Source organism: Hypanus sabinus, chromosome 8 (genome assembly GCF_030144855.1).
Source record: "Hypanus sabinus isolate sHypSab1 chromosome 8, sHypSab1.hap1, whole genome shotgun sequence".
In the NCBI taxonomy this organism is placed as follows: domain Eukaryota; kingdom Metazoa; phylum Chordata; class Chondrichthyes; order Myliobatiformes; family Dasyatidae; genus Hypanus; species Hypanus sabinus.
Window position 1 is genome coordinate 157,609,084 of NC_082713.1, and position 16,294 is coordinate 157,625,377.

The 16,294-nt window shown below is 39.2% G+C and overlaps 1 protein-coding gene across 1 annotated transcript; it reads left to right on the forward strand.

Annotated features, from left to right (window-relative positions):
• The first annotated feature begins 1,108 nt into the window (after positions 1–1,108).
• wnt16 (wingless-type MMTV integration site family, member 16) lies at positions 1,109–15,507 on the forward strand. Its single transcript, XM_059978336.1, has 4 exons — positions 1,109–1,418; positions 1,515–1,741; positions 3,269–3,564; positions 11,009–15,507. Exons 1-4 carry the CDS (start codon positions 1,324–1,326, stop codon positions 11,471–11,473), a joined length of 1,083 nt encoding a protein of 360 aa, XP_059834319.1. The 5' UTR covers positions 1,109–1,323; the 3' UTR covers positions 11,474–15,507.
• Positions 15,508–16,294: the final 787 nt, after the last annotated feature.

Genomic DNA, 16,294 nt, shown 5'->3' on the forward strand with positions numbered 1-16,294 from the left:
TGGTGGTTTAATAGCAGTTTTATTTTCAATCTGGGTTTCAATATTACTATCTTTACAAACATGAACAGGGAGCATATATTCTTGCTAAAACTATATGGAAGGGGGCGGTTTATAGGACGCTTCTCCGTTTCACTTTCTACATACCAAATAAGGACGATTATTCCAAAAGTTTTCTATATCGCTTGACACGATATATCTACGAAATGCTTTCAAAAGATAAAATTTGATTGAAGAGTTGTAAAGGGCTGGAACAATATTTGGTACCACCACCCTCGCCCCTCTAATCTCTCTAAGCACAAAATAAATACTAAAAATTGATTGAGTTTAAAATTTCGGAAATGCTGCCTGTACGGTATAGCAATTTTGTCAGTCAGGACCAAATCATTAATGCAACTTGATCCTTTTCCCAACCAACATTATAATCGAAATTTTACGTGACTTCGTTCATCTCTATTTCCACATTTCCTGCAAACATTTAGGTGACATTTGTTGATATATTTGACAAATAGAAACAAGCCAAATGTTAAACAGCCGCAACAGATCAGACAGGATCTATGGAGATCAATGAGAAATGATCACCTGGTTTATATTCCAGGTGGTCATTTCTCGGAGCCAAATCGTAAACTGTATTTCTCTCCTGGCGCAGCAGAACGTGCTGAGTATTTCTCTGCTTGTGTTTCAGATTTCCAGCAACTCAACTACAGTTATTTTGTTTTTCGAACATATCGGCTAAGTTGCTAATCGACTGTCATTCAATTCAATAATATTAAGGTGAACGGAATGCACTTTGTGGCATTAACATTTTACTGAGTGCATAATATCAGGCCCGCAAAAGTGCTTCTGAACGTAAACCCTAAGATTTCAACGGTAGGGAAACTCGAACTATTCTATTAAATTCGTTGCTACCACCCGCTACAGCTTGTGTTCGAAGTTAACACTTGCATGAACAAATTAGACGGAACACTTCTTATGATGTGGCGTCACAGGACCACCAACCAATCGTCCCGGCAGTATGTCTATTTTATTTTAAAATTGTCTCTGTCCAATGGGAAATTGTGGGCGGCAACCAAGAACTTGGCAGCACAATTCTTCGCAGAGCTTGTTTCCTCTCTCGTTTTTTTTGCGCGTCTCTTTCCAACCCTGCCTCTCTCACCCGCCGGCTCAAAAAACTGTTTTGTGAACTCCCACAGAGATTACAGAATGGACAGTCCATTCACGCTAAAGAATAAAACCCCTGAGGTTGCAGGAAATTGCGCTTATGTTCAATTACATTAACAACGTGACACCCTCGCGTGGCGGCGAAATATACTAAATGATTCGGTCATGGAGAGAGGGGCTTCTCTTGGATTATACCGGTGTGGTGTGTTGCTGATGGCAATTCTAACAGCATTTCCATGCTATTGTCACGGAAATTGGATGTAAGTAAAGCTTAATACTTGAAAGCGTTAGATGCCAATTTATTTGCGGCGTAAAGTTAATTGATGGTGATGTACTTTTCTACATCCTCGCGACAGGTGGCTAGGATCCACAGCCAGTGGAGTTACAGAGAAGATGGGATGTCTAGGTTTGCCGCTTTCAAACAAACAGAAAGATCTATGCAAAAGGAAACCCAGTCTTTTGCCAGCCATTAAAGAAGGAGCTCGCATTGGTATTTACGAATGCCAACGTCAGTTTAAACACGAAAGGTGGAATTGTTCTATCACTAATGATTACTCTGTTTTTGGCTATGAGTTAACCAGCGGTAAGTCAAGAGCGCAACTTCTTAAAAATTAATTCTCTAATCCAAATGTAAAGCTATTACTTCGGATCTACAGCTTCGGGCTTATTATTAGATGACAACGAGTGCACAAACACACCTTTACTATTTCTATTTTCTAACTAAATCTCAAGCAGTTGCTGTATTCGATGTAAATATTATGATAACTTAAAGTCTAACAATGCAAGTTAATATATTGTGTAGACTGCACCGTGAAATCGCAAATAAGCGATTGGATAGCTTATAGACTCTTATGCGGGTTATTGTATCCATGTGAGTTCCGTTAACTTTTTTCAGTAAGTTTGTTAAAGTTAGCGCGTATTTGGTAAAATAGAGCGTTTCCTAACATGACAAAAATGTGAGGATGACGCTGAACTTTAATGAGGAAAGATAGCCGGAACAATAACATTCAATTTTAACAAGAAACAATGTTAAACTAATACCTAGTCACTCGCGGGGTTAAATAACTTATAGTACAGGTTATCATTTATTGAAACGAGTGTCTTTGGGCGGTAAACTTGTAATTTGCTAAAGTAAATTCAGTCATTGAGTTTTTACATGCATTTAATGGCAGCACGGTTCTCTGATGCATTAATGTTTGACTATAACATAGAATCGTAGCTTTTAAGGGGATCAAGGGATGTCGGACAGATAGCAATCGCGGATTTTGTTAAAACGGTTTTGTTAATTTGCTAGGTTACTACAACAAAAAATTCCTTCATGTCGGCCATAGTCTCACCTAATGGCTGCATTTCTGTGCGCGGTTCATTGCACAGCCCGCAGCAGGGGAAAAGGAATAATGGACATTCACGCTAAAAGTATTTGATTCCTATCTATACGGCATTGTGTGTGCAGTTTGCACAGGAAGCAAGTCGACCATATTTCAGTGAAATGGAAATTAAGATTTCCATTTCACTGAAGTCCTTTAGTACTCGCCGCTCACTTGCTCGTCTACCTTTAAACGCAAGCCGGTCCCATAAAGGAAGGCGATAAGAATTTATCATTTGTTAAATATTCATTCATGAAAAGACCTCTACCTACTCTACGCATAAAGCAATGAGTTCTTGGGTCCTTGTGTGGTTGTTGAAGTGTTGACTCTCGGCTCCAGACTGGCGCCACAACGCGGGAATAAGGGACTACACCGAGCGAAATTACTGCAACAGCTTCCAGCGACTGGGGATAGTCATTTTCGGGATAGTTTCAAAAAAGTGTGGTTTCAAAATATTTTCAGAGTTAATGTCATTTTACTGCGTTTACTCTTCAATTTGTAGGATATTATCTGTGCATTCACTGCAGTGTCAAATACCGCAATATAAGCGAATATAAAAGACGTTAAAAATAAAAGAACACTTCTTACGCTTAGTAGGTCAACTTGCCTGTCTTTGCGGATGCTGTTTGTCCTGCTGAGTGTTTCCAGCATTTGGTGCAAATCCCTCCGGTTCTGTTGCTATTTTTGCTGTGCAGAGAGACGGGGTCGGGTGGGACTTAGCCTCTCTCTCTCTCGCTCTGCAGGAACGAAGGAGAGCGCCTTCATTCAGGCGCTAATGGCGGCGGGGCTCGTGCACGCGGTGACGCGGGCCTGCAGCGCGGGAAACCTGACCGAGTGCTCGTGTGACCGGAACCTCCGGAGCGGTGGCTCGGCCAACGAGGGCTGGCACTGGGGCGGCTGCTCCGACCATCCGCAGTACGGCGTGGCGCTCAGCAGGAAGTTTGTCCACACCGGCAGCAAACCGGTGGCCGGAGAACTCGGAGCAGACAAAGAAGCGTGGGCGACCATGATCCAGCACAATAACGAGGCGGGTCGACAGGTAGGAGAGTGGGGTGGGTGAGATCTGGGTCTAATTCGCCTAAACCATCAGGTAAATCCATATGGTCACTGTGCTGGAAACACTCAGCCGACCAGCCAGTGTTGGGTGGTTTCTGCGATTATGTGTCTTGATGTAATAGTGGCGAAGCTAAAAGTCATTCAAAATGGAGATAGAAGGGAAATTCCCCTATCAATCAAACTTGATATCCAAACATTTGTAAATTGTAGATGATGGAAATCTAAAATAAAAATAGTGAAGGCATATCACAGGAAACGGTTCACGTTTCAGGTGGACAGACTTTTAGCATATAAGTAATTGTTTTCCACTGTGCAGGAGAAATTATAGTTTTTTTTAAATGGGACAATTTGCTGTAGCTTCTGCTTCTTCTGTTTAGATAGTCTCCTTTTTCTAAACAAATCGACTTATGTACAATTAACTATTTGCTGTACCATGCTCAGATCTGCCTCTAACTCAATGGTTGACCTAGTGTTGCCAGTAAATGTTCTGTGCTTTGAATTGTCGTTGCTACCAAGCAGGGGACTGCTAGGATAAGAACATAATTGTTAACAGTTTCACATCAGTACAGTTTGAACCCTTGGGTTGGTATCACAAGGTTGCTTTGTGTTCTGAGGTGGGTCATAAGTCACAAAATATTTGAATTCAGGGACACGTACAAGAATATAGGAGAGGTAGTAAGGCCACTCAGCCTCTCAAGACTGCCACATCATTCAGTGACATTACAGCTGATCAATGCTGGCCTTATCTCTTCTTCTGTGCAAGAAAAGCTTTTATAAGTATATAAAGGGTAAAAGACAGTCGAGGGTAGATACAGGACCAATACAAAATGACGCTGGAGATATTGTAATGAGAGACACAGAGATGGCGGAGGAACTGAATGCATATTTTGCATCAATCTTCACAGTGGAAGATATCTGCAGTATACCAGACATTCAGGAATGTCAGGGAAGTGAAATTTGTGCAGTGAAAATTACGACTGAGAAGCTTAAGGGTCTGAAGATGGATAAATGTCCTAGACCTGATGGAATGGCCCTCGGGTTCTGAAGGAAGCAGCTGGTGAGATTGCGGGGGCCATTAACAATGATCTTTCACAAATTGATAGATTTTGGCATTGTACTGGATGATTGGGAAATTGCAAATGTTACTCCACTAGTTAAGAAGGGTGGGAGGCTGCAGAAAGGAAATTATAGATCTGTTAGCCTGACATCATGGTTGGGAAGTTGTTGGAATCAATTGTTAGGGATGACATTATGGAGTACCTGGAGGCACATGACAAGTTAGGCCAAAGCCAGCATGGTTTCCTTAAAGGAAATTCCTGCCTGACTAACCTACTGCATTTCTTTGAGGAAATTACAAACAGGGTAGACAAAGGAGATGCAGATTTTCAGAAGGCCTTTGACAAGGTGCTGCACATGAGGTTGCTTAGCAAGCTAAGAGCCCATGGAATTACAGGGGAGTTACTATTGTGGGTGGAGCATTGGCTGGTCAGCAGAAACCAGAGAGGGGAATAAAGGGATCCTATTCTGCCTGGCTGCCGGTTACCAGTGGAGTTCCACAGGGGTACGTGTTGGGACCGCTGCTTTTTACGATGTACGTCAATGATTTGGACTACGGTATTAATGGATTTGTGGCTAAATTTGCTGATGACACAAAGATTGGTGGAGGAGCGGGTAGTGTTAAGGAAACAGAGAGCCTGCAGAGAGACTCAAATAGTTTAGGGGAATAGGCAAAGAAGTGACAAATGAAATACAATGTTGGAAATTGTATGGTCATGCATTTTGGTGGAAGAAATAAACAGGCAGACTGTTATTTAGATGGGGAGAGAATTCAAAATGCAGAGATACAGAAGGACTTGGGAGTCTTTATGCAAGATACCCTAAAGGTTAACCTCCAGGTTGAGTCGGTGATAAAGAAGGCAAATGCAATATTGGCATTCATTTCTAGAGGTATAGAATATAAGATCAGGGAAGTGATGTTGAGGCTCTATAAGGCACTTGTGAGACCACACTTGGAGTATTGAGTGCAGTTTTGGGCTCCTTATTTTTGGAAGGATGTACTGACATTGGAAAGAGTTCAGAGAAGTGATTCCAGGAATGATAGGTTTCCGTATGAGGAACGTCTGGCAGTTCTTGGGCTGTATTCCCTGGAGTTCAGGAGAATGAGGGGGAATTTCATAGAAACATTCTGAATGTTAAAGGACCTGAACAGATTAGATATGGCAAAGTTATTTCCCATGGCATGGGATTCTAGTACAAGAGAGCACGACTTCAGGATTGAAGGACGTCCTTTTAGAACTGAGATGTAGAGAAATTACTTTAGAATAATAGAAAAGTACACACAGTAATAGGCCATTTGGTCCTTCTAGTCTGTGCCAAACCATTTAAATTGCCTACTCCAATTGATCTGCACCCTTACCCCTCCCATCTATGTATCTATCCAAACTTCTCTTAAGCACTTACGTTGAGTTCACATGCACCACTTGTGTTGCTGCTCATTCCACACTCTCACCACCCTCTGAGTTAAGAAGTTTCTCCATATGTTCCCCTTAAACTTTCCACCATCCACCCTTAACCCATGACCTCTGGTTGTAGTCTCACCCAACCTCAGTGGAAAAAGCCTACTTTCATTTATCCTCTCTATACCCCTCATAATTTTGCATACCTCTATCAAATCTCCTCTCAATCTTGTATGTTCCAAGGAATAAATTCCCAAATTATTCAGTCTTTACTTGGACCTCAGGTCCTCCAGACCCAGCAACGTCCTTGTAAATTTTCTCTGTACTTGTTCAGCCTTATTTGCATCTTTCGGGTTGCAAAGTTATTCTGCAGTTCCAAAAGGCATCAGTGAGGCTGCATCTGGAGTACCGTGTACTTTAGTCGGAGTGTGGTAAATCTGTGGAATTTGTTGCCACGAGCGGCTGTGGAGGCCAAGTCATTGGGTGTATTTAAGGCAGAAATAGATAGGCTCTTGATTAGCCAGGGCATAAAAGGATACGGGGTGAAAGCAAGGGAGTGGGGATGACTGTAGGAATTGGATCAGTCCATGATTGAATGGTGGTGCAGACTCGATGGGCAGAATGGCCTGCTTCTGCTCCTATATCTTATGGTCTTAAAAGAAGATTCATTTCAAATATTTATCCATCACCACCTTAAATATGTCTAAGGATCTGACCCATATCTCTACCCCTGGTCCCCATCTTTGTTATTCTCCTACAATTATAATATAATCATGGGATTGAGATAAGCAATCAAAATTCTGCAGATTTTTTATCCTTACTGATACTTGTTCAGTAGATTTTAATAGTTCACAAATGTAGCAAAATACTGGCAGAAGAGAATATGCTGAGACTGTAGTCGTGTTGTTTTATCATTGAAAATAGTGACATGATGTTAAGTTGTTCCTGGCACAGTTGTACTCAATATGTGGTTCTTAATCTGTATGGGCAGACGTTCACTAAGTACATCTTCAATCACTATTATTATCACATCTGAAATTTTTCCTAATTGTGACATTCAACTTATAGTTAATCTTCATTGATTAAGTTTGGAACTCAGTGTGCTCAGTACAAGGGTGACCATTTTCCAAAGTTGCAAATTTTATTTTTAAAAAAATTGTATCGTAACAAGCTGTTCAGAGTATGGTTTGTCATTTTCACATTGACCTCGATTGGTACCCATGTGACATTCCACTTACTTGACTGAGATGTGATCTAACTCCAAAACACACCATAATCATGATGTGAAAAGTGATTGATACTTAACACTATTTATGTAGTTGTCATGTGAATAAAACTGGGCTGCAGATCCCAGCTGATCTGACACTGAAGTTAAAGGTTTGAATACTTCAGTGAAACAAGGGTGATAAATTTACATAAAACTATGATGTTGAGGCCATGACTGAGACAGTGGTCACAACTCTTGATCTTTACCATCTTCTTGGAAAAGGCTAGGAGCAGACTTTATGGGAAAGTATTTAATTGGGGGAGGTCTAATTATGATGCTATTAGGCAGGAACCTGGGAGTACAAATTGGGAACAGATTTTCACAGGGAAATGTGCAACGGTTGTTTAGGAAATACTTAAATGGGGTTCTGGATAGGATTGTCCTTTTGAGGAAAGGATGGTGGGTTAAGGAACCAGTGTTGACAAGAGAAGTGGAACATTCACTCAAAAGGAAGAAGGAAGCATACTTAAGGTTTAGGGAGCAAAGGTCAGACAGGGTTCCTGAGAGCTATAACATAGACAGGAAGGAGCTTAAGAAGTGACGGGAGAGCTAGACAAAGACACGAGAAGGCCTTGGTGAGTAGGATTAAGGAAAACCCTAAGGCATTCTACATATATGTGAAGAACAGGATGCTTAAAGTGAGGGTAGGATCAATAAGGGTTAAAAGAGGAAATGTGCCTACAGTCGGATGAGGTGTGTGAGGTCCTTAATACTTTGCTCAGTATTCACCAGTGAGAGGGACCTTGATGAATGTGAGGTTAGTGTAGAAAAGTTGGAGTATGGTTAATATTATTCCTTTGTTCACCAAAAATAATAGGGATAACCCTGGTGATTATAGATTAGTGAGTTGTACATTGATGGTGGGCAAACTGCCAGGGAGGATCCTTAGAGCCAGGATTTCCAAATTTGGAGAATCATAGTCTGATTAGGGATAGTATTCATGGTTTTGTAAGGGGAAGGTTCTACCTTACAAGCCAGATTGACTTTTTGAGTAAGTAAAAAACAAATTAACAGAAGTACAATGGTGAATATGGTGTATATGAGTTTTAGCAAGGCGTTCAACAAGGTTCCACATGGTGGTCTCATTCAGAAAGTCAGGAGGCATGAGATCCATTGAAATTTGGCTGCAAGGACTTGAAACTGGTATCCTCACTTAAGGCACAGAGTGACAGCAGATGGAGGTGGTCTGTGACCAGTGATGTTCCACAGGTATCTTACTAGGATGCCTGCTCTTTGAGATTGTATAAATGACTTGGATGAGGAAGTGGAAGGGTGGATTAGTAAGTTTGCAGATGACATGAAAGTAGACAGTGTTTTGGATAGTTGTCATAGCTTACAATGGGGTATTGTCAGGATGCAGAGCTGGACTACGAAGTGACAGATGGAGTTCAATCTGGAAAAGTGTTAAATGATACACTTCTGGAAGGTTGAACCTGAAGGCACAATACAAGGTTAATGGCAGGATTCTTAGCAGTGTGGAGGAATAGGAGGATTTTGGGCCCGTGTTCATAGATCCCTAATTAATAGGATGGTAGGAAGGTGAATGGTGTGTTGGCCTTTGTTAGTCAGGGCATTCAGTTCAAGGGCACAAGGCAATGTTGCAGTTCTATAAAACTGATTAGACCGCACTTGGAGTATTGTGTTTGGTTCTGGTTACTGTTTTATAGCAAGGATGTGGAAACTTTAGAAAGGGTGCAGAGAAGAGTTAGCAAAATACTGCCTGGATTAGAGAATGTGTCTTGTCAGGAAAGGTTGAACAAGATAAGGCTTTTCACTTTGGCAAGATAGGACTTTTCTCTATTGATCAAGATGTATAAGATGATGAAGGCATAGACAGAGTGGACAGCCAGCATCTTTTTCCCAAGACAGCAAAAGGCTAATATGAGAGGGCATTACTTTAAGGTGATTGGAGGAAAGTGTAGGGGGATATCTTACTTGCTTAAAACCATCATCTGTACTGGGGCGCTGACAGCAATTTGACAAAGTCCTCTGTCCTGAGTCAGCATTTAAGTTGCCCCTAGGTGTCTTCTTGATGTACCGTTCCTCTCCCAGGGATGAGGTCTTGGAGTTTCTGTAGCTCTGGGTTTTTATGGGATGGGGTTGCTCACTCCATGCCAAACCCTTCTCCTTTCTCAGCCTGACTCGGGACTGTCCATGGTGAAGTTGGGCAGTAGATCAGAGGTAGTTGTTTTTACATGTGATGGTAAATGCATGGAACATTGCCAGCGATGGTGGTAGTTACATTGGGGACATTTAAGAGACGCTTAGGCATATGGATAAAAGAAAAATGAAGGGCTAATTGAAAGGGAAGAGTGAGATAAAAAGATCAGCACAACACCGGACAAAGGACCTACATTGCCCTGTACTATGTTCTATGTACTTCACTGAGGTTTAGGGTCACAATGGTTCTTGAAACTGATTGCTAGACTCAGCATTGACACAGATTTCAAGGCTTTCTATAAACAATAAACCTGAGAATGACCCCAGAGGCAAAGGACACATTTGAAAGAATGTTTCACAAAGCTTTAATTTACATAGGGTGCACTAGAATTCCATCTTGCTGCAAAAGCACACATTACAGCTGTGTAAAATCACTATCCAGACTTGGAAAAATTCCTTCTCCATTTGGGGGAGAAAGTCTCCAGATTACACATTATTGAGGCATCAGTGAAACACAGACAGCTGGTATTTCCAGTTAGGTCTTAAAAGTAATGTACCAGTACTTCATTTTTTTTCTGCTTGATTTAATTAACATGGAATAGTTTTCTAAAAAGTCACATTGCCACCATTACATAGAACTGATATAACTGTCTTTATGTCAACAGAAAACATAGCAAATGAGTTTCTGTGGAGAAGTTTACTGAACGTCTGTTATATGTAGATCAGTGCATATTATTCCTTAATTATTCCGTAAGACATAAGAGCAGAATGAGGCCATTTGGCCCATCAAGTCTGCTCTGCCATTCAATCATGACAGATCCATTTTTTTTTAAATCTCCTCCTCAACCCCAGTTCCCAGCCTTCTCCCCAAAACCTTTGATGCCATCTCTGATTAAGAGCTCATCAATCTCTGTGTTAAATACACCCGATGACGTAGTCCCCACAGCTGCCTATGGCAACAAATTCCACAAATTCACCACCCTTTGGCTAAAGAAATTTTTCTGCATCTCTGTTTTGAAAGGGCGCCCCTCTATCCTGAGGTCTCCCACCATGGGAAACATCCTTTCCACATCTACTCTGTCTAGGCTTTTCAACGTTCGAAAGGTTTCAATGAGATCCCCCCTCATCCTTCCGAATTCCAGCCTGAACTGACACCTTGCCCTACTGTCCTGTTTATTATTTATTGTAATGCCAGTACTGTTTTTGTGCACTTTATGCAGTCCAGTGTAGGTCTGTAGTCTAGTATAGCTTTCTCTGTTTTTTATTACATAGTTCAGTCTAGTTCTTGTACTGTGTCATGTGAACCATGGTCCTTAAAAAACATTGTCTCATTTTTACTATGCACTGTACCAGCAGTTATGGTTGAAATGACAATAAAAAGTTGACTTGACTTGATTACAGACCCAGAGCTATCAACATTCCTCATATGATAATGCATTCCCGTATGGTTGTATATTGAAAAAGGAAAACGCATGTAAGGTTTAATTTATAAGATTTATACTTAAAACTTAATAAAAGTAGTGTTTTTTTTGTGGCTGCTATAGGCTGTGTCCAAATTGATGTCCGTGAATTGCCGTTGTCATGGAGTGTCTGGATCATGTGCAGTGAAAACTTGTTGGAAAACCATGTCTTCATTTGATCAAATTGGCCAATACCTGAAAGAGAAATATGAGCACAGTGTCCAAATCCTGGACAAGTCAAAGAAGAAGGCTCGTCGCAAGGGCAAGGAGCAGCGGAAAGTGCCAGTGAACAGGGAGGACCTGGTACACATTAAAAAGTCACCCAATTATTGTGTAGAAGATAAAAAGTTAGGCATCCATGGAACTCGGGGGCGTGAATGTAACCGAACCTCTCCTGCTTCAGATGGCTGTAACCTGCTGTGCTGCGGACGGGGATATAACACACACGTTGTCCGGCATGTGGAGCGATGTGACTGTAAATTTGTGTGGTGCTGTTACGTGCGCTGTCGGAGATGTGAAACGATGACTGATGTACACACCTGCAAGTAGCTTAAAGTCAAATAGAACAAGGGGAAAGCTTTGCACCAAAGAAGCATGAGATCTTACTGGTTTTAATGAGCAACTATACAAAGTTGAACAAGCTGTTTGTAAAACATTTGCATGGTCATGACTTTCAGTTGAGTAGAGAATATTTTAAAATATTGCAATTTGTAACTGAGCAAATCCTATGAACAAAAATATAAGACTATCATCGAATAAAGTAATTGCTTTGTCTCAAATTTATAGAAATAAATCAGAAGAAAAGGAACTGAAAGAAAACCACAGATGGAGTAGCACAAGTACTGGAGTACTAGTGCACAATACTGAATCAGTACTAGTAGATAATACTGAACAAATACAAGCAGCACAAGTACTAGAAAACTAATACACAATACTGAAATAAACAGCTGCAGATGCTGGAATCTGGAGCAAAAAAAAACTGATCTATCAGGCAGCATCTGTAGAGGCAGAGGGATAGCCAAAAGATAGTTCTGAATGGTCAACTTTGCCACTGCCTCCACAGATACCGCCTGACCTGCTGAATCTTCCAGCAGCTCATTTTTTTACTGGAATACTATAAGCCTTTTAGTGGAGATGGAATATAGTAGTATTTTAACATTCCAAATCAAATGTTTGAAAACTTTGTATTTTTACTTAAGTATAGCATAAGTTATATAAAATGACTGCTGTATTTTGTTAAACCATAGAATATGTTGAAAACCACAGAAGTAGCATTGTCTGAAGTTGAAATATAATATTGACTTCTTGAAGATAAAATCTTCTAAATTACTGATCACTGATGAAAATGGAAACATTGAGACACTGTATTTCAGTTGCATGGCAACAGTGTATCTAAAACTATATTACTTACAAAGTAAAATAATTTAATTTACTAGGGTGTGTTCTAAAGTATAGTGGTTCACACCTTACGAAAATATATGTACAGAGAATTTTAATTTTGGATGACAAGCATTCTAACAGCTTAATATGTGTAAATATTTAACTTAAGCAAAATGTGTAAAAGGTCAGCCATAATCTCACTGTATAAATTGTAATTATCATAGTTGTGCTATGTTATGTATAAAATGTAGTTGAGAATTGAAAACATTTAAAATGTTTCTTATTGTTTTTGATATCTAAGGTTACCGACGAAAATGTCAGTTTTGGAGTTTTATTTTAGATACATGCATTTCTTGCAGAAAATATCCTTAAAAGTGGAAAATAAGTTTTTTTTGTTAGAGCAAATGCATTTTTAAAGTTACCTTTTCTAAAATTCTGAATTTTTACTTAACTTCTCCTAAATCTCTCATTTCAATAGGGATGGTGAGCTGTGAAAAATAACATGACAGTGAAAAATACCACAAGTCCATTATTTATAAGGGTTTTAGTTTATTGATGACCTTAAGGGGTCATAGATCTTAGCCTGATTTGATGCAAAGATGAAAACACAAGTAAATATAATCTATTTAGAATCAAATAAAGTTTGATATTTGCCTCCTTAGTGAATTTATTCCCACTTGAAAATTTGAGACTGTTATGTTAACATTTAGGCTTCAACTTAATATAGTTAAATTGGCTCATGATCCAACCAGAAAAAAAATGTACAACATTCATGCAATTGAGTATCATAAATTTATATGAAAGTAGATTGTCAAAAAATAAATGAGAACAATTCTCCCCTTGGATACTCTTGGCATCTGTTTCTGTGTGTGTCTAGTTAAGTGCAGTGTTTTATCATCCCTCTTTAGCTTTGTAACTAACAACTCAACATCTTCAGAATAGCACAAAACAGGAAACCCAAAAACTCTACACAGCACACATAAAAATAGCCAAGTAAATGTTAAGTGTTATTGTTTAGGCAATTCCTTGGAAACTGTCTACTCACAAATAAGGCTTTAAAACTGATCCATCCTCCTATGTAAAATTTCACCTCATAATAAAATTGGTTACACTCTCAATCAGTGTGGCAGTTACAAAGTATAATCTTTTAATTTAATTGTGTCTATATGATACTTGGTTTATTATTGTCAAGTACTGAAATACTACAGGAAAACTTGTCTTGCATATTATTCATACAGATCAAATGATTACACAGTGACCAGGTAGAACAAGGTAACACAATAACAATGCAGAATAAAGCATAACAGCTACTGTGAATGTGTAGGTAAACAGTAAGGTGCAAGATCATAATGTAGATTGTGCAGTCAAGAGTCAATCAGATCATACTAGGGCCTTGCAACAGCAAGATAGAAGCTGCCCTTAAACCTGGTAGCACATGGTTTCAGGCTTTTGTATCTTTTGCCTGATGGAAGTGGGAGAAGAGAGAATAGCTGGAGTGTGTGTTATCAAAGTGCTGTACAGTCAAAATTAGAATGATAGTAAACTAAGGAAAATGAAAATAAAATTTGGAGACTATAAATAATGTACAAATTCTGTAAAGGGAAATATAATAGCAACATCAAAATAGTTCACATAGTTAAATGAATTTAACAATAGTCTGAAATATTTTTCCACCAATTTTCAGTGAGTGAGACATCTATTACAAAGCTTGTAATAAATCTTTTATTGTATTCGATATATTCTTTTCTTTGAACTAAAGCTAAATCCTTTCTGCTTCTTCTGATGCGTTAATGGGAATCATTTGATAGTATAGTTGCTTCTGGGCTGAAGTTTGTGGAATCAGGTCCTACTCCAACACATAAATCTGGTGAATCATTTCCAGTGAAGAGCTGAGACATTGTCAGAGGTCTTGTCTTCTGGACGAAATGTTAAACCATGACCCTAGCTGACTCCTGCGTAGGCACAAGGGATCCCATGTCTTGATTTCACAGAAAAGCAAGGATTCTTAATGTTCTGGTCAAAATATTAAAAAAATCACTGCTACCGTGTTTTCTACATCATAACTGTGACTACTCTTAAAAAGTATTTAACTGTGAAGTATTATGTCATGTCCAAAGGTTGTAAAGTGCTCTTAATAAATTTGCCTTTTTTTGGTTTAGATTATTCAATTGCATCAATCATTATATACACTAACCATAAACTTCCCTAGGGAAATCAGCAGTGTTAAATTATACTCTTGACTCAAGCTTGGTAGATGTCAAGAGATGAGTCACTCTACAAAGTGCTTAGCCCAGACCTGATCTTGTCTATGTGACTGATGTTGTTGAGTTTCAGGACATTGGCAGCAGAGGCTCAGCAATGGTAATGTCTCTGAATTTTAAGGCTAGGTAGTTGTAATCCCTTGTTGGAGATGACCATTACCTGAACATTTTGTGATGCAAATGTTACCTGCCAATTACCAGCTCATGCCTAAATATTATATAGGTCTAGCTGCATGCAGTCATTGACTGTTTCATTTGTTGACAAGTTGCAAATGGAATTTAACATTGTGTAATCATCAACAAACATCCGCACTTCTACCCTTACAACGGAAAAATGTTATTGCCAAAGTAAACAAAACTAGTTGGGGCTAGGACTCTGGAATGTTCCCTGTTTAGTGATTAGGCAATCTAGTGAAAAAAGTCATGACCATTTGTAATAAAAGTTATGTAATTAGACACCAACTTGAAAAGTATAATAGTATTATTGCATAGGCAGGTTCGTTTTATGTAACAAAAATAGAAAATGCTGGAAACAGTCAGTGACTCAGGCAAGACCTGTGGATAGAGAATCAGAGATAATGTTTCAGGTTGAAGATTTTTCTTTAGCATTGGAAAAGGAAGACAACACGTTAATTTTAAGATGTAGAGAAGTTGAGGGAGGGACAATAAGACAAAGGGATAGAATGTGCCCAAAATTGCCATGGGGAGAAGTTAATAAAGACAAACAGAGGGAGACAGTACAAATGCTGTGAAATGTGGGAAGTTAAGTCAAGTCAAGTCAAGTCACTTTTTATTGTCATTTTGACCATAACTGCTGGTACAGTACACAGTAAAAATGAGACAACATTTTTCAGGACAATGGTGCTACATGAACAATACAAAAACTATATTGTCACCAAACAATTGATACTAGAGTGTACAATCATCACAGTGATATTTGTTTCTGCGCTTCGCGCTCCCTGAAGTACAAATCGAAGTAAATATAATAAAAATTTAAATTATAAATCATAATTAGAAAATAGAAAAGGGAAAGTAAGGTAGTGCAAATCAGGTCCATATATTTGGAAGGTATGGCCCAGATCCGGGTCCTGAACTACGTAAACCAACACAAAAACTACACTAGACTACAGACCTACTCAGGACTGTGCAAAGTTCACAGAATAGTGCAGACATTACAATAAATAATAGGCACAGCAGAGGACAGTAGGTTGGTAGTCCTTTGGCTTGGATGTAGTTAGAGGAATAAAGCAAAGGAATGTAAAAGCTGAAAAATGCAGGGCTGTAGGAAATGTCCAATAGGTTATACCATGCTGGAAGAAAGTTAAAAAATGAGTCAATATTACAGATCAATGACATTGCTGAATTTGGCCAATTCCATCAGAGACAGTGAAAGGGAGTTACCTGAAGCTGTTGAATTTGATTTTGGATCTAAAAGGCTGCAATACACCCAGAACAAAGATAACAACTGTTCCTCAAGGTTATGTTTGACCTTGTTATAATCATGCTGGAGGCCACTGGATTAAAAGTGAAGTGAAACATTAAAGTGGGAGGCTACAGAAAATTCAGAAATGCCCCGAGGACTAAATGTGGGTCACCTGGTCTGATTTCTCCAGAGTTGAGGAGTCTACATTGTAAGTACGAAATATGGTGTAATAAATTGAAAGAAGTGCAGATGAATTATTGCTTCACACAGAAGATAAATTTTTAAACTTGTGGGTGACACAAACTT